The sequence below is a fragment of the Balaenoptera acutorostrata genome, chromosome 6 (genome assembly GCF_949987535.1).
Source record: "Balaenoptera acutorostrata chromosome 6, mBalAcu1.1, whole genome shotgun sequence".
In the NCBI taxonomy this organism is placed as follows: domain Eukaryota; kingdom Metazoa; phylum Chordata; class Mammalia; order Artiodactyla; family Balaenopteridae; genus Balaenoptera; species Balaenoptera acutorostrata.
Genome location: NC_080069.1, coordinates 24,166,409 through 24,190,509, shown reverse-complemented (window position 1 = coordinate 24,190,509; position 24,101 = coordinate 24,166,409). Strand labels below are relative to the sequence as shown.

The window sequence follows — 24,101 nt, the reverse complement described above, 5'->3', positions numbered from 1 at the left end:
ACTACCAAACAGAAAATCAGCAAGGATATAGAACTCAATAACACCATCAACTAGGAAGATCTAATTGTCGTTTATAGAACACTCCATTCAGCAGAATATTTTTTTTCTATTTAATGATAATGACAAAAAAAAAATTTCTCTCAAAAGGTAAATAAAGTTTCATATGTAAATTGCTTTTTGTCTCACTAAAACTTTTATATAAGTATACCTTAGGAAGTTGACATGCAAAACTAGCACTCTCTCTTACTGGATTAAAGGATAGAAGTGGCAAATGAACAATTTGTATGTTTTTTCTGGTTTTTAACTTGCATATCAGTGACTTTTAAAAAATAATGATCAGTGTAACATTTGATCATTGAATACTATTATATGAAAAACAGAAATGTATAAAGAAGGAAATTAATCACATGTGTCCTATCATGGAGTGATACCTTCTCACTGGTGTCCTCACGTGGCCTTTTCTCTGTATTTGCCAGAATATTCTTTCTTAAGTGACTATGGAACATATTCCAAGATAGACCACATCATGAGCCATAAAACAAACTGTAACAAATTAAAAATTTCCAAATGCTTGGAAACTAAACAACACACTTCTACATAACTCATGGGTCAAAGAGAAATAAAACACAAAAATGAACTAAACGAAAATGAAAATAAACGCATCAAAATTTGTGGAACACAACTATAGCAGTGATGACAGGGAAATTCATAGCACTAATACATTAGAAATGAGGAAAAGTCTCAAATCAGTAATTGAAGTTCTCACCTCAAGAACCTAGAAAGAGCAAACTAAACTGCAAATGAGCAGAAGGCAGGAAATAATACCAGAAATCAGTAGAAATGAAAACAAAAATACAACGTAGAAAAATCTATGAAACAAGGAGCTGATTCTTTGAAAAGATCAATAAAATTGACAAATCTCTAGCAAAAATGACAAAAAAGAGAGCAGACAGAAATTACCAGTTAGGAAGGAAACAGGGATCTGCAGACATTAGAAGGATAGTACGGGAATATCACAAACAATGCTACACATACAAATTTGACGATTTAGAAGAAATGGACCAACTCCTTGAAAAACACAAACTACTTCAACTCACTCAATATTTGAATAGCCTTACAAGTACTAAGGAAATTAAATTCATAGTAAAAATACTTCCAAAAAAAAAAAAAATCTCGAGGTCCAGCTGTTTTTACTGGAGAACTCTACCAAACATTTAAAGAATTAACAACAGTTTTATACAGTTTCTCCAGAAAATAAAAGAGGGAACACTTTCAAATTGACTTTATGAAGTATTACCCTGATGCCAAGACCAAAGCCTAAAAACAGTAAGTATGGTAGCATCAGGGAAATATAGACTAAAACTACAATGAGATATCTGTACACACCTATGAGAATGGCTAAAAAAAAAAAAAAAGCGACAACACCAAATGCTCCTGAGGATGTTGGAGAAACTAGATCACTTATACACTGTTCATGGAAATGTAAAATAATACAGCCACTCTGGAAAAGTTTGGCAATTTCTTAAAAAACTTAACGCACAATACTTTATGACCAGCAACTGCATTCCTTGGCATATACCTCAAAGAAATGAAAACTTATGTTCACAGAAAAAGCTATACATGAATATTTACAGCACCTTTATTTGTAATAGCCCCAAACTAGAAACAACTCTGATATCCTTAATAGGTGAATGGTTCAACAAACTGTGGTGTATCCATACCATGGAATATGACTCAGCAATCAAAAGGCACAAACTCGTGATTCACATGACAACCCTGGAGAATCTCCAAATAATTAATGCTGAATGAGAAAAGCCAATCCTCAAATGTTTTACCTACTGTATGACTCACATTTGTACATTTTTTTTTTCATCTATTTATTTATTTTTGGCTGTGTTGGGTCTTTGTTGCTGCGCACGGGCTTTCTCTAGTTGGCGGCGAGCGGGGGCTACTCTTCATTGCGGTGCGCAGGCTTCTCATTGCGGTGGCTTCTCTTGTTGCAGAGCACAGGCTCTAGGCATGCGGGCTTCAGTAGTTGTGGCTCGCGGGCTATAGAGCGCAGGCTCAGTAGTTGTGGCGCACGGGCTTAGTTGCTCCGTGGCATGTGGGATCTTCCCGGACCAGGGCTCGAACCCGTGTCCCCTGCATTGGCAGGCGGATTCACAACCACTGCGCCAACAGGGAAGTCCCTGTACAACAATCTTGAAATCATGAAATTACAGAAATGGAGAACAGATTAGTGGTTGCCAGGGGCTAAAGAGTGGGTAGGGTAGAAGGGATATGGGTGTGGCAACAAGAGGGATTATCTTGACTTTATCAATGTCAACATCCCACTTTTCAAACTGTATTACAGTTTTGCAAGAGGTGACCATTGGGGAAGACTGGGTAAAGGGCACATAAAATCTCTGTATTATTTCTTCCAAGTGTATGTGAATCCACAATTATCTCAATATAAAACATTTCATTAGAAAAGGGTACACAAAGTAATATACAGACAGAGTGACAAGGAAAGACTTAGGTATATAAACAACCATTGTTCTGAGACCTACTGGCAAAGCATTATCACTGTTTACTAGAAAAGAAAGAAAATAAAACATCGAACATATTGTCTATGCCTAATGAATTTATCAAAAACAATTTGTCAAATAATTTACTAAACACCATTTTTACCTCTAGTGTTCCTACTTTCAAATGAATTTCAGGTGGAATATTTAAAATTATGTATAAGGGAATAATTAAGTTGTCTAATGACTCATTAGAAACTGAAGTTCTAAGACACCAGGCATAAGATTTGAAAGTGAGTTTAGACTAGGTTTCCTAGCAGTGAAAACCAAAAGGACAATATAGTATTTATTATCTGACAAAGGAAGCATACAAGTTCAACTGTAACTGTAAACTTCTTCTGGACTTTAAACTCAAAAAGGAATTTATGGTGGGGGCTTGTATAAAGCGATATTGGCTGACACTGTATTGTAGCTGTCTGCAACTATGCTTTATTAAAAACCTAGAATCACTGTTTAAATCACTGACTCTCAAATTTGTGATGAGTCTTTATTATTATTGATTTTTTAAACTATGTGCAAGAAATTAATAGAAACATTCATTTTCATGGTCACATTGGGAAACAATTCTACTCAGGCCCAGGCCATGTGCTGGAGTGCTCCCAGGTAACTGTCACAGGGCTGTGGGGAAGAATGGGACACAAGCGTGCTGAAAACCCCCAGGAAGAGCCAGCCCTGCAGCGTGTGCTTGAGCTTGTTGCACTACAGGTGCTCCGACAGTGAGTGAGAAGCAGCAGGATGGTACAGGGACTGAGGTGAGCCGGGCTCTGAAATCCAGTCACTTGGACCCCTCTTTTGCGCTCCAGCCTCCATTCATTCTCTTACTGAAGGTATTTACTGAGCACCACTAAATGGCACATGCTATCCTAGGCAACGGGCTGGTATGAACCGTTGAAAGTGGTGTAAAAGAGTACAGTGAGCGTGAGGCAAGCTGAGCCAAGAGCAGACGGTGCGGGCGCCCATGAGCACACACGCACACACCTGCATATGTAAGTTAAGGGAGGCTTGAGAAACAGTGATTTTGACAGGCACGTAAATGCCTGCATGGTCATGGATTCACAAGGATACCAAACGCCTCTGGCTGTAAAATTTTCTCCACATGCAGCAAGGGGTCTTGCCCTGGTCTGAGAGCTTGGGGAAGGCTTTCCTGCAGAGGTGGTACATGTGCAGGATGAGCAGGAATTAAGTAGGAGATGAGAGGAGGAACAACGTTCTAGGCGTAGGGACTTAGGGTCTTAGCACGTGCAAAGGCCTTGAGGGGAAACTAGCATATAAGGCTGGTAAGGCTACACAGCATGACCACCTAAGGGGAAATGGTAGAAAATGGGCCTAAAACAGTAGTCTAGAATGTACAAGATCATAATAAGAACTTGGATATTTATTTTAGGAACAATGGAAGCTCTTAAATGGAGTGTCTGGCTATGGTGTCAAAAAGGAAAAGAGGAAACAAAAGTCACTCTGAGACCTAAATGAAGAGAGTCATTTAATAGTCCACTCAAAAGATAACAGAGGCTCGGGCTAGTGGCAGGTGCTCCTGACGGGTATAACCAGCTGCCTGGGCTATGCCAGCCTTCACTCTACTCCTCTCTGCTCTTCCCCTCCACAGTAAAAAGCAACACCATACATCTAGTGCACATGTATGCAAGTGTGTCATTTGTTCCTGGAAAGTTAAGGAAGTCTGCAACTCATGACTTCTATATTCTTAACAAGCCATGAAGCAAGATCAGCAGAGACCAAGAGTTGCAGCGAGGGTACTGAGAAGTGGAGTGACTTTATCAGGTAGTATGAGTGGCTATGTGGGCTATGACCATGGACTCACAAGGACACCACACTGTCACAGAGCTGCACAGGGAAAACAGAGGGCTGGTCCCCTCCTACATAAGTTTGGCCTTCTCAACATCAATAAATAAAATCATAATGGCAGATAACAAAGTACCGACACCTTAAGGCATCCTTCCAGTGGAGGTCTCACTAGTTCTGCAGAACTACTTGGCTGGGTGACTATATATTTCTTTAAAAATGAAAAAAAAAAAAATCAATATTATTTTAGGCAGATGACCTCTAACAAAGGAATTCTCTAGGAGGGCCAATATTATTTCCAAAGGAATTCTGATAAGAAATGTCAGTAAAGATTACTTACACAATGTCCCCTCTCTTAGAGTAAGCAGGAATAGCACTGGCTATGGTGGCAAATCCATATGAGTATATAATGGCTTCTTCTGTCTTCATAAATTTTGCCAGGCGGTCTTCCAAATCCAAGTGCACATCTAGTTCAAGAGTACAAAGTTAAATGGTTAAACTGTCTCATAATTCTTTTTCTTTGACTAAAGAATAAATAAAATAACATAAGTAGTTTAGTTATTAACACTGTCACCTTGTGGTCAAAATGTAATTGTTCTTAAGTTACAAGTCATACAATATCTACTAAGATAATTCTGGGCCAAAACTGTTTCTATACTCTGTGAGCTGAATCAGCTACTCATTTGTCTATAAATATGTGACTGGGACAGCTCTGACTCTAGGTTTTGCTTTTATATCACTCTAGCAATAAGAATTCAAGGTCCAGTGACCTTGCCTGCTTTAACTTCCCTCAACCAACAATGCCAAGACTTTACCAATGTACGACATTAACTTATTAACGCCGTTTTGCATTTTAGGAGAAGTGACCAAACCAGACATGAAGACAACTGTCAACCAGCTTTTAAAAGGAAAAGAAAGAAAAAAGAAAAGTAGTTAAGTTAAAAAGAACCCCACATACTCTGCATCAAGAGACAGGAACTTTTTCAGTTGTGGTGGTCACTCCTCTAACAGTTTGTGTCAGCACTTAGTGGTGGCACCTGCCATCACTCTGCAGTACTGAGTTTCTGTCTAAATTTCTTTTGAAGTGTACTGGTGAATTCAAACGTATAGTACAAAGAGAAATATGGTCCTTTTATGGAAGCAGCTTAAGAAGAATGTTGATGTAATTATAGGGATAAACTGTAATTATCAAACTGGTATTTTTTTTTCTCTCTTACATCATCGTTCCATATAGCCTTTCACCTTTCCAGGCTAAGCCATGAGGCTTCACACCCTGGGATGGAGGGACCAGCGATGTCTAAAATAAATAGTGTACCAGCTGGCTGTGAACTGGAAAACTTCCAAGTGTCTTAAAATGAGGCAGAGAAAATTTTTTAAAACTTTCTTTAGCTCTTTTAACTACAGCAGGACCCAAGTCTGGAGAACAAGATCAGAGTTTTACCACATGCTCTGCACAAAGAGAACTCAGAAGTTGATACAGGAAGGATGCAGCCAGGCCCCTCCAGCCTTGGAGCTTCACGGGAGAAACGAGGAACTCTGAGGAGTAAAGGCAGACTTTCAGAGCCACGGCATGTCCACTGAGGGGAACTCAGAAGTGTAGGCAGTGGCAGGGGGACCCAGACGTTCCCCAGTGAGGGGCGGTGGAGAGGGCTGATGGCCCGGCAGAGCCCTCCGGCTCAGATGTCAAGGACCTGTGGCTGGGAGCCTCGCTCCAGGAGACCCCTTCAGCATCAGCCTTCCCTCCAACTATGCCCCTCCCTACCAGAGACATTCCTGGTGAGAAGGGGGAGAGGGAAAAGACCTGCAGGACTGAGATATACAAAAGAAACAACTTCACCCAGCTGGATACAAGGCTGGACACTGAGTGGACTAAATATTTCCAACAGAGACCTGGTTAGCTGTTAAGTGTGAGATTTCCACCAACTTCCAGGGAGGAACAAGTGAGTAAGGTCAGCTCAGCAACAGGAATAAACAACTTTTTAGAACATTTGAATAAAGTGTCTAAAATCTGTAAACCCACTCACTGATTTATCAGAGGCAAGTTAATCTTACTGTGATGCTTTTTAACTAGTAAAAGACAAAATTAAGAATTATAAAAGATACAACTTCACAAAGGACTAAATTTTAATAAGTAGTTAAATGAGGGCTGTCCAACAATCTCATTCAATTGTTAATCAAACATTTAGTAAGTATCACATAAAAATACTCTGATAAGCACTGGATCAAAGAGAAATATAGGGTTTCTGCCACTTGACAAAGTGAGACAGCTAAGAGAAGCATCTGGCAGCTGTCAATGGAGAACTCGGAGCCCAGAGGGCAGATACAAGGCTAAGCTGTGCCTTCACTCCCCTGGTCTGAAGCACTTGGGTCCCTTCTACACTCAGAACTACAACACATTCACAGTGGCTTCTGACTAAAGGCGCAGAGGTCCCTCGATTGTGAACCAAAGGCTGCTGGGGTGGGCGCCAGCTACTGAGTGAGAGATGAGACGACACAGAGGGTCCGAACGACACCTCAGTTTGATGGCAAGAGAGGTATAGTGAGGAATTAGAAAATTTAGCAGCAATATCCAAATAATAAAATAAACTGAAGACCACTTCATTTGTAGACTTCTTAAAGGATGATATAGAATTGTGAAAATGAACTATTTATCCCATTCCAATTTATCCCATCAAGTAATGATAAACAACTAGGCATGCTTCTTCCCATTTGTAAGTTAAAATGTATACCAACATAGCTTATTGCATAAAAAACACATGAAATACCATTTGATTTCCATTACCAATCAGGTAGTCGTTTTTATAGAAGTGACACTTTCATTAGAGCAACACTAAATAAATATGAGATTTCACAGTAACGTGTAGAAGAATGCATCCCGGTTGATCAAAATGGCACCAAAAGAGTGCTTAGCTCTTCAAGCATCAAATCTGTGACATCAACACCACCAAGTCTGAAGACTTGATCCTGCTCCTGACTGCCCGCCCTTCCACGAGATATGCTGCCAGGGAAGTGTTGCAGGCAAAGTCTGGCAAGAACGAGGAAAGCAGCAAAGCACCAGAGAACCAGCTACGTCCATGCAGCTGAGCACGGGCGTGTCTCAGGCATGTCTTCCTTTCCTCTTTGTTAGTGCTCTCTGAGCACCCTGCCCACAGATAGGTCCCCACCACTCTGCTGCCTCTCACTTCTGATGAGACAGGAGGCCAGGTCCCCCATAGGAGGCCTCCTTCAAATTACAATGCTGCCTCTGAACTGGGAATTATCTATCCCAAATCTCAACAATTTAGCTAGCAGATGGACAACCCAAGCCACAGTGAATTGCTCTCATTCAGTATCTCCATTTTAAAAAGGAAAAAACATGCTATGGATACAGACAAACTGTTTTTGCCAACTACAAAAAAGGATTTTAAATCATTCTGTAGCTCTAAATGACTCTCCTCATTGATTAGCAATAAAACAGTAAAACAATCTTGGCTTTGTTTTAGGGCTTTAGAGTTAGCTACCCAGTTGATAAAAATTATGTTAGTATTCTCATTATACATACTCATAGCCATTTTTATGTCATTGCCATAAAGTGGTAAGAAGAATCCCTCTACAATAAATCAATGACTTACTGGTTCTTGCCTAGTCCCAAAAGTTTAAAAAAGATGGGCCTTTCCTCCTCCTATCTAAAGACACTGGGTTTTAGCTGATGTCAGCCTTGCAAAGCAGGTTTTGTGACAGGTAAACACGGACAGTTGCATAACTTCTTTTGATGTCTGATAGCTACTCTGCAAGGAAGAAACTCTTAACCCAAGGGCGGGGGAGGCAGCAAACAGAAAAACTACCAGGGCATGTTCTTTAACTTTGGATGCCTATCTTCTGTGTGTATGATCCATTTCAACAATTAGTGCCACAGATTTGCATGCGTCATTCTCTCATTCACTGTTAGGAACCAATATGGTAGGCAAGAGGCCACGGAGGAAGGTGACCAGAAAGCCTCTGTGTCTTCTCAGCACTTGCTGCCCTTTCTGGCACCTGCTCCCTCACCAGAACGTAACAGATGGGAGGCAAGGCCAGGGCAGGATGCCCCACACCAAACACAAGGCCTGGCCATGGCAGTCATCACAGGGGGTTCAGATCTGGGCTCCCTCATTGCCAGGTGTGAACCAGGGACAGGCCCAAAACTGCTCTGTGCCTCTCAGGTCCTTCCCCTGTCAAATGGTTAACAGTTCTACCTGCCTCAAAGGATTGTTAGGAGAACCGCAAGAGAATGCTTATAAAACACTCAGAACGATGTCTGGCATCGAAAAAGCAACATGCTGGTGTTTGTTCAATTAACTCAATATTTGTAGAATAAAAAAAAGTAATCTTTTAGAAGGAAAAAAGGTACGCTATCTGCTAATTAAGTTATCCAAATCCTGGATATTTAAGGACTATCTTATATTAAAGCCACTTGTTCAAGTTCCTATTTATCAGAATAAAAGGAGGTGTTATGGCCTTCTTGATTGTTTTTCAGAGGAAAGACTATGAAATACCCAACTTTAGAACAGTTTAAAAACAACCAACTATATTTTCTCTTAAAATCTCCATATTTTTGTGTTACATACTTTTTTTAAATCCTTTGAGACTTGGACAATTTTCTTAAAAGTACAAATATCACCTATGTACTCATTAGAACATTAAAAACAGTGCTGAATGTTTTCCAGAATGTTTTCACATACGGTATCTTATGTGATTCTTACCAAAATGTTCTAAGTTGTGCAACTAAGATCATTCCCTGCCTACACTGCGAAAACTACAATTCCATGACTGGTAGCAAGAAGTGGCAGATCTAGGAATTTTATGACCAAATGCCCTTCCTACTAAAACATGTAGTCATGGTCCTACAACAGAGAGAAAATATTTTTTAAAATAAACAAATGAACAATTGTTTACTATTGGCTCTAGAACACAATTACATGCCACTATCTCTCACCATGAAACTCTGCCACTAATTGTCTTTTGATTTAGTTTAAGACCAAAGAGTCAAGTAGGCATCATGTATGCAAAGCAGATCCCAGGCACAGGGATAAACCACATGTAAATGAGATCTGAATGCATTACAAACAAAACAATCAGAGAGGTTCAACAAGAGAAACTATCAAAGTGCATAGGGGCCCCATTAGCCTTAGAGGAAAGGAAGGCTCCACAACCTGATAAAATCACTTGACTGATTCTAAACTACACATTAAAACAATAAGATGAGAAGGTGGAAAACTTCGGATCCACACAGTCCTCACAAGACTATTTTAAGAACCTGCTGGGCCTTCAGGAGGCAGGAGAACATTTAGCCTCAGAAACTAGAAGAATTTTAATTCAACTGTCAATTTTCTTTTTCTGTGTTAATCATCTAGTATCATCTATTATGTTACTATGAAATAATAAACAGAAAATGTTTTAATAAGGAAATTTACTTTTCCAATAAGTGATTTTCATTCACTATCTGAAAAGTTGAGAAAAGAGCTAAAAGAGGGAGCATTTTCATCACTGAAAACAGATGCCTGAGTGATATTAGTACTTCCAGGAAAAGAAAAAGCCAAAATCAAAAGCAACCTTTTGGTTGGGCCTGGGAAAGAGACCCTAGCCTCACATGTAAGCTACTAAAATGAGAGGAAAGGGAAGTTCACTTCTGCTTTAATGCTCAGTACAAAGGGCAAACGTACCCTAAATATTCAGAATAATTGAATTATAGAGGGTATTTTATTTTTTTTATTTTTAAAATAAATTTATTTATTTATTTTTGGCTGTGTTGGGTCTTCGTTGCTGTGCGCAGGCTTTCTCTAGTTGTGGCGAGTGGGGGCTACTCTTTGTTGCAGAGCACAGGCTCTAGGCACGCGGGCTTCAGTAGTTGTGGTGCACGGGCTTCAGTAGTCATGGCACACAGGCTTGGTTGCTCCGTGGCATGTGGGATCTTCCTGGACCAGGGCTCGAACCTGTGTCCCCTGCATTGGCAGGCGGATTCTTAACCACTGTGCCACCAGGGAAGTCCCAAGGGTATTTTAGAGATTTAAAATATAGCCTTAGCTGACCTCAAGTAGCTTCTTGAACTTATCTAACACTGAAATTTCAAGGTAATTTAACACAACTACAGTAATTTAAGTGATTAGTTCCAGAATAAGGAAAAACACAGAAAATACCCTGTTGGAAAACCAAGTAAAAATACATACGATATACACATAAAGAAAGGAAAAAAGATGATAAGCAAGCATGGGCAACTGCTGAAAAGGAACAAAACAAGTTTACAGGAAGGACAATGTACTCAAAAAACAATACACATTACTCCAAGCTGTAGGTTTGGTGTCTTATTACAAAACCATCACACTGCCAATTAACCTTCAACCTTTGTCCAGATACCACAGTCTGTTTGAACCTTCTACTACATTAGGATAAGGATGACACAGTGACCAATAAGTAGTTCAGAGTAGCTAATACACAATTATGTGTTCATTATATTGACTCTGGTGGCCTATTCAGACACTTGAAAGATGAAATCCAATTTAAATTTAAAACGCACTTGAACAGCACACCACACGTATGTGGTATGCTACCATTTTTGTAAAACGGGGGGGAAAATGTATGGAAGTGGTTTGCACACACTGAAAAAAGCCTGGAAGAATGAACAAGAAACTACTGATAGCAGCTGGCTTTTTTGGGGGTGGAATGGCAGTGGGGAGAAGACTTCACTATCTCTTTAAATCTTTGAGGTTTATATCATGGATTGAATTATTCAATCAAGAAAATTAATTTAGGATGGATCAAGAGGGTTTTATGAAAAGTGAAATAAGTTGGACAGAGAAAGACAAATAGCATATGATCTCACTAATATGTGGAATCTAAACAACAAAACAAACAAAATAAAACAAAATGAAAACAGACTCATAGAAACACAGAACAAAGGGGTGGTTGCCAGAGGGAAAGGGGATCAGGGGTGGGGAAAATTAGGTGTAGGGGATTAAGAGGTACAAAGCTCCAGTTATAAAATAAATAAGCAATGGTGATGTAACATACAGCATAAGGAATATGGCCAAAAATATTGTAATAACTTTGGGGACAGACAGTTACTAGACTTACCATGGTGATCATTTCATAATGCATGCATGTCAAATCACTATACAGTATACCTGAAACTAACATAATATTGTATGTCAACTATATTTAACTTAAAAAATTTTTAAATCATTAATTTAACGACCCCCCTCCCCAAGTTTAGAGGCACACAGCATCCTATTACACGTATTTCAGGTGACCCAAATGAAAAATTGACTGGGCAATTAAAACAACATATTTCCATAGCTCTGGGAAAACTGGTCTTGAAGATTTGAAACTTTTTTTCCACTAAATTTAGCAATAAATCTCTTATCGGTCTTCTCAGATTTAACTCCCGAGCAAGAGCCAAGGCCACACATGCAAATAAAATCTACTAGAAAGAGAGGCTTTCAAGAAAAAATTTCTTTACCCCGCAAGCAGATCATGGAAAGAAAGCCTTGTTGATCAGATTACAACAAACAACCCTGTAAAAAAAATGCCTTTTCTGGTTTTCTAATTCTTATGAAGGAAATAATACCCTACCAATAAAAAGCAGGCAAACAAATCATGTTTGCACTAGGCTAGAGGAAAGAGGGAGCCTCTGATCTGAGCTCTTTTAAGTCTTTGAGCTTGCCATTAATATTGCAAATCAGAATACTTATTTTCTAGTTTTAGGGCTGAAATTAATTAGCTATGTGACCATGAGGAAGTCACTTAACCTCTCTGAGCTTTCTATTCTTCTGACTAGCTGGGATGCTGGAATACAAGATTTTAAAGATCCTTTCCAGCTGTAGGATTCTTGGACACCAACTCCCATCATCTGTTTCCAATAAAAATAATTTAACCACTAAATTAGCTAAGGGATAAAGAAAGGTGCTCCCTTAAATAAAAACATCTTAACTGTTAAAGTGAAAACAACAAAGACCCAGAAATGAAAATAAGTAGAGAAGACAAAAGAGACTTCCCTGGCCCCATTGTCCCTACCCTCTGACATTTTGTAAACCAGAATGTTATTTCCAGTAATACACTCATTTGGAAAATTATTTAACAACATTTTTGAAATTTTCAGAAGCAAAGAACAATATACGTTTAATAAAAAACCACCATAAAAATTCCAGGGTCTTCTTTGATGACTCTGATTTAGGGAGTTCATAGTGTTTGAAATCACACTCTCATCCTAATATGTAGTTAGCCCATCTCCAGGTCATTCACACACAAGGAAATCAATGATCCTTTGTCTTCATTCCAGAAAGAAAAGGGCTACACAGTGTATGACCTGCCCCATCCCCCAAATCCGTTCTCACTTTCCTCCCGGCACGTGGTGGCCGCCCAGCTAGAGCAACTTTCCAGCCCCTCTGCTGGGAGACGTGACCTGGGTTATGTTCTCACCAACAGAATGTGGGCAGAATGATGAGCAACCCCACCCGCCCACCTGAACAGGTACCCATGCCCTGCACGCCTGCTCCCCCATACTCATCACCTGGCTTCGGCCACACAGACAAAGATGGTGCCCTCAGGCCTAGAGCAACGAGACAGGGAGAATCTGGGCTCCTGCACGACTACCAAGAGCAGAGCCACTCACAGCCGGACGCCTCCCCTTACAACTGTCATGCCCGGCAGAAATAGTTTCCTCACACCACTGTCTCCTGGGGCAAATGCAGCAAGAGCTCGGGCTCCGCCCTACTGAGACAGTGTGCCTTAGGTACCTATGGCTCTTCTCCACAGGGACAGTCAGCCCCAGACCAGTGCATCTCCTACCAATGATCTCAAACACAAAATCTAGAAAGTTCGCCAGCTTATTACCACAACTCATTAAGGATACCTTTTCCAAGGAGTTCTGAAATCAAACTGAATCTTAATTCTTGAAAGCAGGAGTCTGAAAAATATGACAGAAAACATACCAAATGTGCCCTAAAATCCTCTAGGTCCACAAGTTCCCACACCACACTTCTTTAGAGATGCCAAAGCTGCTGCCTTCGTGAAAGTAAAAAAAAAAAATTAGACTGTAATAATATATCTTCGACAGTTTAAAAATGACATTTCCTATTCTTTAACCCACATAGCTCCCCAGTACCCTGGCTTTCCCTTTCTTAGTACTAAGACCATTCTAACAGGATATGAAGAAAAGAGGGGTGGGAAGACTTAGGTATACGACTTAAAACATGGAAAAGTTATATTAGCTTGATCATTAAAACCTGGTTAACTCAATGCATTCGCACTTTCTGGCATTTGTGGGCATAGGTCTTTCCTCAAAAAATGTTTACTGGCCCACAATCCCAACAGGAGATGAAGCAATTTCCTAGATACATCTCCAACTATTACCTGGGTCTGGTTCATATAGTTCTCTGGTTGTCACCCAACACTAAGCCACATTAGGACACCCTTGCCTCCCTTTGTTGAAAACTAGGTTACAGCTCTGTCACTAAAGAGTCAAGAGTAAGTACTTACACAGCCCTTTCTGATATTCTGCATTTGTCTCTTATTTTATGTCCAGATGCTTATGTCAGTCATGTTATCTGTCCACTTCAGCATATGTGCTACTTACCTTGAGCCTAGGGTTATCCAACAGTCCAAGAAAATTGAATGAGGCAAAGTTTATACATTCTTTTCCATTCACCACAATGTTATGGCTTGGAGGGCTGGGGAAAGAGACAAGAGTGGTATACTTCAGCAGTCATTCTTGTTACAGGACACACATTATCAGCTGTCCAGAAGAGGGAAGGCGACAGGACACCCAAGTGTTGCCATTCTACTCTGTTTGCACTCTAGCCTCCTCTCTCTCTTTTTATTCTTAAGAAGTAGAATTAGACAGTAGCATATTAAAAGTCAGACACTCGGTCATCAGCTCTACTCTTAATAGGTCGCCCGCACTACTCAGATAAAGAAGTGAGCTAGAAGTCCACGGCGACTAGATTACTGGCACACCGCTGCTTTAGCTCTAAAACTCACTTAAGAAAGAAGCTGCTAAATAAAGTACCTGGAATGAGACACACAGGGAGGAAACATAAAAAGATCAAGATCAAAGGTATGAAGAGGCAGAGCAAGCAACAATCTTACAGTTAAGTGGTTTAAAAATACATGTTACTAGGACGTCCCCGGTGGTCCAGTGGGTAAGACTCTGCGTTCGCGATGCAGGGGGCCTGGGTTTGATCCCTGGTGGGGAACTAGATCACGCATGCACGCTGCAACTAAGAAGTCTGCATGCAGCAACTAAGAAGTCCGCATGCAGCAACTAAGACCCGGCGTAGCCAAAATAAATAAATAAATAAAAATAAATAAATATTAAAAAAAAATTACATGTTACCTACAGGAAGCCACCAAAATAAGTAAGCGCTGTTCCCAATTTCTAAAGTTAATGCTGGAATACCATTTAAAAGGAATCCCCCTCATCCAAAAAGGGGGGAAAATAGAGTGGCCAGTTGCATAGGAGAAGCATGGATTGAGTTCAGCTGAGACAAGAGAGATGGGCTCTTGAGGAGACACCCTATTATGTCCTCTGCTGACAAATACTCTAGCTTTAAGTCATGCTTCAAAAACACTGGCCAAACTATGGGACATGAGCTCTTAAAGGGTTGTGAGATCAATTCACTTAGTCACAGCCAGCCTATTTCACCTAAAGTAAACCATAAGAATAGGACGGAATGGAAATGCACCAACAGGGCCAGGGAAAGGACGGTGGCACGGAACTGTTCTACACACGCATTGCTCTGTGCACTGGGCTGCTCTGTAAAATGCACTGTGGTCAGAAAAGACGGGGGAACACCACTCTCACTGGTATGTTTTAACAGAACTGGTTTTCTATGAGAAAAATAACGAAAGATGCTGGGAAACCAGGGAAGGAAAAGAATGACTACTTGAAGTAAATTCACAAAAGCAGATGAACTCACACAAGACTCGGTGAAAAGAACATGGTTGTGGAGTCAGGCAGATCCCATCAGTATTATGGCTACTGACCACTTCAGAAACTCAGGGATGTTACCTGGCCTGCATAAGCCTCAATTACTTCATCTCTCAACTTGTCATTATAAGAGGTGTTCATTACATATTTTCTTCCTTTTTCCTATTGCTTCAAGAGCTTCTTCTCTTTCAAATAATCCACTGTTATTTAGTTTCCCACTTCCCAGGACTTCTTCAGTTTTGTAAGTCCTCCCTGATGTGGAGGTGTTGGCACCCACAAAAAGATGAAAAAACAAAATATCCACAGAGACAAGTCTGTACTAACAGTTGCTGCTGTGAAAGTTGAAGCCATTCTACAAAAACTGTGACACACAGAGAAATCAAACTATCAGGAATAAGTACACCCAAAGCCCCTGACCAGAGTCGATAAGCTGCCAGCATGACGTAGGGATGCAGACACCTTGTTTCTGCCTAGCACATGGGGCAGGAAAGGAGAACAGTTTCCATGAGAAGTGGAAGGCTAACACCTGTGCCCCATGCAGGCTTGCAGCAGCAAGCCAGACAGGGCACTTAACACAGGAATACTGGAGCTGAAGACACTTCAAAGTTGCTCACAGAGGCAAATAAAACCGATACAGAAAGACGTCTCCACAGCAAGGCTTCAGAAGAGTCAAAGGAGGGAAAATAAAACCCTTCCCAGCCAAAACCCACAACCACACTATTAGTGAGAGTCAGTAATTACATAAGTGAACTTAGAAATAGGACAATGGTGCTTTACCAGAAAGAAACAAATACTACAGACCCCCATTAACAACAGGTTTGGCACTTGAGGGAGAACAGACAACCGGACGAATGAAAGAATCCAGAACTCAAGAACACTGTGTATACAGGAACACCTCAGAGATACTGCGGGGTCAGTTCCAGACCACCGCAATGAAGCAAGTATAGCAATCAAGAGAACCACATGAATTTTTTGGTTTCCCAGTGCATGTAAAAGTTATGTTTACTCCATACTGTAGTCTATTAAGTGTACAGCAGCATTATGTCTAAAAAACAATGTACACACCTTAATTAAAAAATAATGTATTGGGACTTCCCTGGTGGTGTAGTGGTTAAGAATGCACCTGCCAATGAAGAGGACACAGGTTTGATCCCTGGTCGGGGAAGATCCCACATGCCACAGAACAACTAAGCCCGTGCTCCACAATTACTGAGCCTGCGCTCTAGAGGCTTCGAGCCACAACTACTGAGCCCACGCACCGCAACTACTGAAGCTGCACGCTCTAGGGCCCGTGTGCTGCAACTACTGAGCCCACATGCTGCAACTACTGAAGCCTGTGCGCCTAGAGCCCTCAACAAGAGCAGCCACCACAGCAAGAAGCTTGTGCACCACAACGAAGAGTAGTCCCTGCTTGCCACAACTAGAGAAAGCCCGCGTGCACCATCGAAGGCCCAACGCAGCCAAAAATAAATAAATAAATAATAATTTATTGCATTGGGAGTGGCCAAGATGGCAGACTAGGAAGACCCTGAGCTCACCTCCTCCCATGGGCACACCAAAATTACAATTATTTACAGAGCAGCTATCAATGAGAATGACCTGAAGACTAGCAGACAAGATCTTCCACAACTAAAGATATAAAGAAGGAATCACAATGAGATGGGTAGGCGAGGTGCAGACATGGTATAGTCAAGACCGATACCCGCAGGTAGGTGATCCACAAACGGGAGAATAATTACACTTGCAGAAGCCCTTCCCAAGGAGTGAGGGGTCTGAGCCCGACAAGAGCTTCCCCAGCCTGGATGTCCTGCACCAGGAAGATGAACCCCCAGAACATTTGCGTTTTTTTAAAAATTTTATTATTTATTTACTTATTTTATTTATTTTTTGGCTGCACCGGGTCTTAGTTGAGGCATGCAGGATCTTCATTGAGGCATGCGGGATTTTTCGTTGTGGCACGTGGGCTTCTCTCTAGTTGTGGTGTGCAGGTTTTCTCTTCTCTAGTTGTGGTGTGCAGGCTCTGGGGTGTGTGGGCTCTGTAGTTGTGGCGCAGGGGTTCCAGAGCGCGTGGGCTCTGTAGTTGGCAGCACGTGGGCTCTCTGGTTGAGGCACGTGGGCTCGGCGTAGTTGTGGTGCGTGGGCTTAGTTGCAACACTGCATGTGGGATCTTAGTTCCCTGACCAGAGATTGAACCCGGGTCCCCTGCACTGTAAGGTGGATTCGTACTGGACCACCAGGGAAGTCCCAAACATTTGGTTTTGAAGGTCAGTGGAGCTTCCTCTAGGGAGAGCCAGAGTGCTGTGGGAAACAGAGACTGCACACAAAATCTCAAACACTCCAGGACCCAGGGCAGAAGAAGTAATATGAAAGGAGCTACTATGAACTACTTCTATGAACTACTTCATGCACTACTTCTATGAACTACTTCATGCCAATGCATTTGAAAACAAAAGAAGAAATGAACAATTACTAAATGGCAGTAACAAAAACTTACTCAAAAAGGAAATATGAACAGCTTTAAAAACTCACTGAAGACATTAAATTCATGATTAAAAATCTATGCTCAACAGAACAAACACAAATAATGTTGCCCGGAAAACTATAAGACTAATATACGTCTGATACCAAAGCTGGGCCAGCACAGTAAGGGAAAAGAAAAAGACTAAACTCATTTTTCAATACTGATGCTAAAAATACCAAATATTAGCCAAAAAAAAAAAAAAAAAATCCAACAATTAATAAAAATTAACCAAATAGTCACGCTTAAATAGGGTTTATCACTGAGTTGTAAGAGTTCTTTTTATATATTTAATATTTTGGATACTAGCCCCTTAACAAATATATGACTTGAAAATATTTTCTTCCATTTTGTGGGGTTTTGTATCATTTCTCTAGTAGTGGACTTTGAAGCACAAATGTTTTTAATTTTAATGAAGTCCAGTTTGTCTATTTTTTCTTTTGCTGCTTGTGCTTCTGTGTGGTATCTAAAAATCTCTGGCCAATCCAAGATTATGAAGATTTACTCTTTTGTTTTCTTTCTTCTAAACTAAGAACTTATAGTTTTTGCTCTTAAATTTAAGCCCATGATTAATTTTGAGCTAATTTTTACACATGGTGTGAGGTCAGGGTCCATCATCATTCTTTTACATGTGTATATCCCGTTGTCCCATCACAATCTGTTAAAAAGAGTATTCTTTCCCTACTGAATTGTCTCAGCATTCTGTTGAAAATCAATGGACCATAATTTAAGGTTGTCCACACATTTTTAAGAGTAAGACACTGAAATGCTAATTGCAAGCACTGTGTAAATGGGCTTGGCTTCTTTGTAAATGGTGGGCTTCACTCTATGATAATGAGACACAGACTTGTTTATTCATCTGTGGAGACCCCATACTCAAAATTTTCTGTTTTTATTCTCTTGACTTTGAGTTTCACCAGAGAGGAATCCTCCAGTGAGGTGTATATGAGGATATAAATCTGGTTGCCAACGTTCTGAAAGCTGAGTTGGAGGAAACGGGATTAGCATCCCATTATTCACTATATACTTGCTTTCTGTTCGAGAATGGCACCCGCCTCCTCACACATTCTTAGGACTTTCAATTGATATTTAGCCTTTCCGGAGAGTAAATCTCCCATCTTTCTGCAAGTCTACAGAGCTGAGATCTGGGGTGAGGATGAGTGGCATGGTTGCTTGCAATTTTTCTCATAAAAATTTATGTATATGCTTAATTAATGTAAAAAACATCGATCAGTACAATTTAATATAGCAATGGATTAGAGGAGAAAAGTCACAACCATCTCAATAAATAAAAAAAAAAATTAATAAAATTTAACACTGACTTTAAAACTAACAAAAAGTTCCCTTAGCAAACTAGGAAGAGAAAGGAAGGCCTATAACACCATACAGGTTATCCCTTAAAAGCCATCCGGAACAAGATACAGAGGCCCTTGTTACCACTCCTATTCAACACTGCATGGTAGGTATCCTAGCCAATGCAATAACACAGAAACAAGAAGAAAATGATGCCTCATGACAGAAGTGAAAACTCTTTGGAACCCAGAGACGAAGCTATTAAAAGATATGCAATGTTAATTTCCTGGTTGTGATACTGTACTATAGTTAAGCAAGATGTTACCATTGGGGGAAACTGATGAAGGGTATATGAAATCTCTCTGTATTATTTCTTACAACTGCATGTGAATCTACTATTATTTCCAAATAAAAAGTAGGAAAAAAAAAGGTAAGCAAAATCTTTATGAAGAACGTTATGTAACTTCTCTCAGAGACATAAAAGACCTAAGTATACAAGTGACACACAAGGTACGTGGTGAAGAGATTCAGTATTAGCAATATACCAATTCTCTCCAAATTAATCCATAAATTCAATGCATTACTAGTCACAAACCCAAACCCATTTTCTGGTCAAATCTGAGCAGCTAAACCTAAACTCATAGTGAAGAGTCAAGGATAGCCTAGACAATTGTGAAGAACAAGGAGGTGAAGGACTCACTCTAGTCAAGGCCTATTATTAAGCTGTGGCATAAGCGAGGTTCTGGCACAGGGAGAGATAAATATACCAAAAGAATAGAAATAAAGCCAGAAACAGATCCTTTATAAGGGAACTTGACATATGAAAGAAGGGAAATTTCCAATCAGTAGGTAAAAAATGGACTATTCAACTAATAATGTTGGGACAACTACCTGTCATATGGAAAACAGGCAAATTAGACCTTTGTGGTAGGAAGGATTTTATAACCATAACATTAATGATTGGTTAAGTCTGATTTCAGGACAAGTAAAACTTTCATGAGACCAAAGAAATTCGCGAAAGTGAAGAATACAAGCCTCTCTCACATCAGACCAGAAGTAGAAGGACATACTCAGGAGACTATCCTACATCATATTTTTAAATAGAATACTAAACACTTTCATGGCAACAGGCATGCTGTGGCAAAAGTATAAATATAAGCAAAGGAAAAACATCTACCAACTTCAAGATGGTGGTTATCTTGCCTGGGAGGCAAGAGTAAGTGATAGATGGGAAGGGATTTCTTTAGTGATACACTTGACCCCTGAACAACATGGGTTTGAACTGTGCAGGTCCACTTATACACAGATTTTTTCAACAGTAGATACTACTGTACTACATGATCCACAGTTGCTTGAATCCATGGATGTAGAACCACATATCTGGAGGAACTGGGTATCTGGAGGGCTGACTCTAATTTATATGCAGGTTTTTGACTGCCCAGAGGGTCAGGGCCCCTAACCCCCATACTGTTCAAGGGTCAACTGCATTTCTAATGTTTTATTTCTTTTAAAAAATAGATTTAAAGTAAAGAGAGCAAAATGTTAATACCTATTACTTCTGGGTGGTAGATACATATGTGCCTGATATTTTCTGTATACTTAAATTTAAGAAATAAAAATAAAAATAAATAAAACATTGGAAGCCAGGAGGTAGGTAGCATAAGTGAGCTGAAGTTTCATAATTCATATTGTGAAAGTCAACAGGCACTGCCTATCATTAATCAATCAAGAAACAGTAGTGTAAGCATACTGTTAATATCTAGCTATGAAGGTAACCTTCAACAGATCTAAAATCAGAAACAATCCAGGTGGGAAAAAGTAGGAATGCTGTTTTTCATTTTAACTGTCTTCCCATTTGAAATATTACATGTGTGTATTACTTTAAAAAAAATATATATATATATTTTTAAAAAGGGACAAACTCAGAAACCCAAATTGGAGACTATTAAAAAGCAGTTTCTGATCTCCAGAAATTTCTAAAAATCTTATTTCAGTTAAAAAAGGAATACTATATAAACCACTGTATACTTTGGTTTCCTACAGGAAACCAAATATAAGCCCTTGACTAGCAAAAACAATTTACCCTGAAACGATGTTGTAGTTGAGAGCAGGATGGTCTTTTGAGACAGGAGGAACAAGAGGTTCTGGTTGCCACTCTTCAATCAATTCTTCCTTTTCCTACAGGAGAAAAGCAGTTAAAATACAGTGCAGTGCTAATTACTGGACAGCAACTCTAGCGGTATCTAAGCTGTTTGTTGTAATGGAACCATCATAATGAACACACTGCTAGACACACACGTCCAGCTGCTGTGCCTGGAAATGACACAGAATCACTATTGAGTTTTGTGCTCTTAACCCCTCACCTCTTTCCTTATCTCAGGCTAAAGGCTCTTTTTCCATGAAGCTTTGTGGCTGACTGGAAATTTCTTAAAAACTGTATTTCTATGTTCAGGATTTTTCACTGTGGGAAGTAGGAAGTATAACTGCTACTGATGATAAAACAAAAAGTCTATAACACAAAGGTGAGAGGCATGACTGCAGGTAAGGGAGCTCAGCCTCTACTGCAAGATATGACAGACAGCCATGCCTTAAGTTCTTACAGGCATGACTGTCACAGGAAGGGATCAACTAGACTACAAAGCACTGTTTCTACAAGCCATTGGCAAGGATTCAGAAGTAACTGAAATATACCAAAAGACTCTCTTATAATAATTCTTGTAATAGGATTTAGTTGTTTGGAAATTTCTCATAAAAAACCACTTTATTCCTTTTACCTGTTATTTCATGCATTCCAAGTATTTTGACTATTTTGAGTTTCTTATCCTTTCTTGAACTAGAAAACAATGTAATTTTGAAAATGTAGTCTGGATGTACAGGATGAGATGAGGCACCTGATGAACATGACAGCCACAGTAATTCTTGCCTTACATAGGCCCACTCTCAATACTTCTATTTTCACACTCCTGTTAAATGCTTCTGTGCACTTTTCTCCTAATAGGCAATTCTAGGGCATGGCTAGGAGCATATTCACCTGATGCTCAGGCACTCAAAAATGCTGGCTGAATAAATCAGCCAATAAATTCCTCATCTATTTCTGCCAATGACTGCACAGAACAGCAGCCTGAACAAGCCTGAAGTATGTATCATGCATACTGTCCACTTGCTACCACAGAGACAGATTTGAGAATCAACTCAAGATTGCCTGGTATTCAAGAGTCTCTGCAGGGGACTTCCTTGGTGGTGCAGTGGTTAAGAATCTGCTTGCCAATGCAGGGGATATGGGTTCAAGCCCTGGTCCGGGAAGATTCCACATGCTGCAGAGCAACTAAGCCCGTGCACCACAACTACTGAGGCTGTACCCTATAGCGCGTGAGCCACAGCTACTGAGCCTGCCTGCCACAACTACTGAAGCCCGCACACCTAGAGCCCGTGCTCCGCAACAACGGAAGCCACCATAATGAGAAGCCTGCGCACCTCAACGAAGAGTAGCCCCCGCTCGCTGCAACTAGAGCAAGCCCACGCACAGCAACGAAGACCCAACGCAGCCAAAAATAAAATAAATTAATTAATTAATAATAAAAAAAGAGACTCTGCAGACCTATAAAACTGAGAAGGGCATTTCTTCTTTGCTGCCATAAGTTAAGCTTTAGAAACACTCATATCGTTTTTTTTTCTTCCACAGCTTTTAGGGTAAGATGTCAGTGATTACTGAATCTTGCTCTAGGTAAGTTCTGCTTTTAGAGGGTTATCCTAAAATTATGTTTCAGTATCCTTCTTTTAAAATGCATATTTGTGTGGACTGACTTGTTTAAACTGAAACTAAGAATATTAGCAATGATCAACCCCTTAAAAAGCTGGGCTAGAAATCTATTCCATGGCCTCACGGTCATTCACGTGGAGTTCCTGAATACCAAGGGAAAAGAGCAGCGACAGGGCTTCTGGCCCGGAGAGCCCGATCCTGCTGCGACACCATCAGAGGTGTGTCCTATGGCACACTCGCCTCACACGGTATTCATAAAACACAGGCGGGGCTGCGGATCTACGGTCAAGTTTAGGGCAGTTCTCCAAACAGCAGTTCAGATAGCCACTGTCATATTAAAGGTTACAAGAAATCATGCAATGAGACACCTCTTTAGTCTTCTTTACCCAGGTTTCCAAAACTTATTTGCCCTAAGAACCATCTGCTGCATATCCCTTATCCCCTAGGGGGGATACTGCCTGACCATCTCATGACAAATATGAATGATCAGGACAGCAGGGGCAGCCAGTGAAACCAGGGAAACAATCGCCACATTGCTGTAATTCCATTCCACTTGCACTTCCTTCTGTGAATGCTCCAGAAGAGAGCTGTGCTCCATCATTGTGCCGCACTCAATGCTGCCTTGTGAACCAAAGTTTCAGGCATTTTTGTGGGAAAACATCTCTCACCGTCTCTGTATCCCTAAGTAGTATTCTGGCACACTGCTACAGAGGCCGGATAAGGAAACAATCCAAGCTACAGAAACCACACTGCAGTCAAAACTGCTCTTCCTCTCACACCTGGGGCACAGTTACTAAGCGTTCCTACCTGCGTGAGAAGGTAGGGGATTCCACAAACCCCTTGGTCCCTCATACTAACAGACTCGAAGTGGGCAGGACTGCAAGTCCTCTCGACACTTCTGCTTCCTAAGGTTTGCCTAGCTTGGGCTGGAGCTGGGTCCCTTACCATACAGAACACATCAAAATTTGATTTGGGGTGGGAAGGTGGAGAGCAGTGGGATGGGGAGGATTCTTTCTAACTCTGAATTTCCTTTATAAAGACTACAGGGAAAACTTTCATTCAGGCTTCAGGAATAGTGGTGCTTTTCCCGAGCAACTCATGTAATCTTTCTTGTATACGGACATTTGAAATGCAGCATGCATCCATGCTTCCCGTCCAGCATCTAGTACGTTCCCAGGCTGCTGTTTACTCCTAGCAAAGTATAAAGGCCTGTAACATGGTACTCCT

The 24,101-nt window shown here is 40.5% G+C and overlaps 2 protein-coding genes across 5 annotated transcripts in view; both read right to left on the bottom strand.

Annotated features, from left to right (window-relative positions):
• Window positions 1-24,101, bottom strand: part of LOC130708340 (serine palmitoyltransferase 1-like) — a 179,389-nt gene that overhangs the window by 85,727 nt on the left and 69,561 nt on the right. The gene's annotated exons all lie outside the window — the stretch shown is intronic.
• Window positions 4,700-24,101, bottom strand: part of LOC130708341 (serine palmitoyltransferase 1-like) — a 29,685-nt gene continuing 10,283 nt past the window's right edge. Inside the window, exons 4-7 of one of the 4 annotated variants that reach the window (XM_057547890.1) lie at window positions 21,198-21,292; window positions 13,951-14,044; window positions 13,307-13,379; window positions 4,700-4,828 (exon numbers count right to left, since the gene is read on the bottom strand). In XM_057547890.1, the coding sequence (XP_057403873.1) occupies window positions 13,317-13,379; window positions 13,951-14,044; window positions 21,198-21,292 (252 nt within the window). In that variant the 3' untranslated portion in view covers window positions 4,700-4,828; window positions 13,307-13,316. Of the gene's footprint in view, window positions 4,829-13,059; window positions 13,380-13,950; window positions 14,045-21,197; window positions 21,293-24,101 lie in introns of those variants that run through there. The other 3 variants (XR_009008563.1, XM_057547889.1, XM_057547891.1) reach the window with 3 other exon arrangements.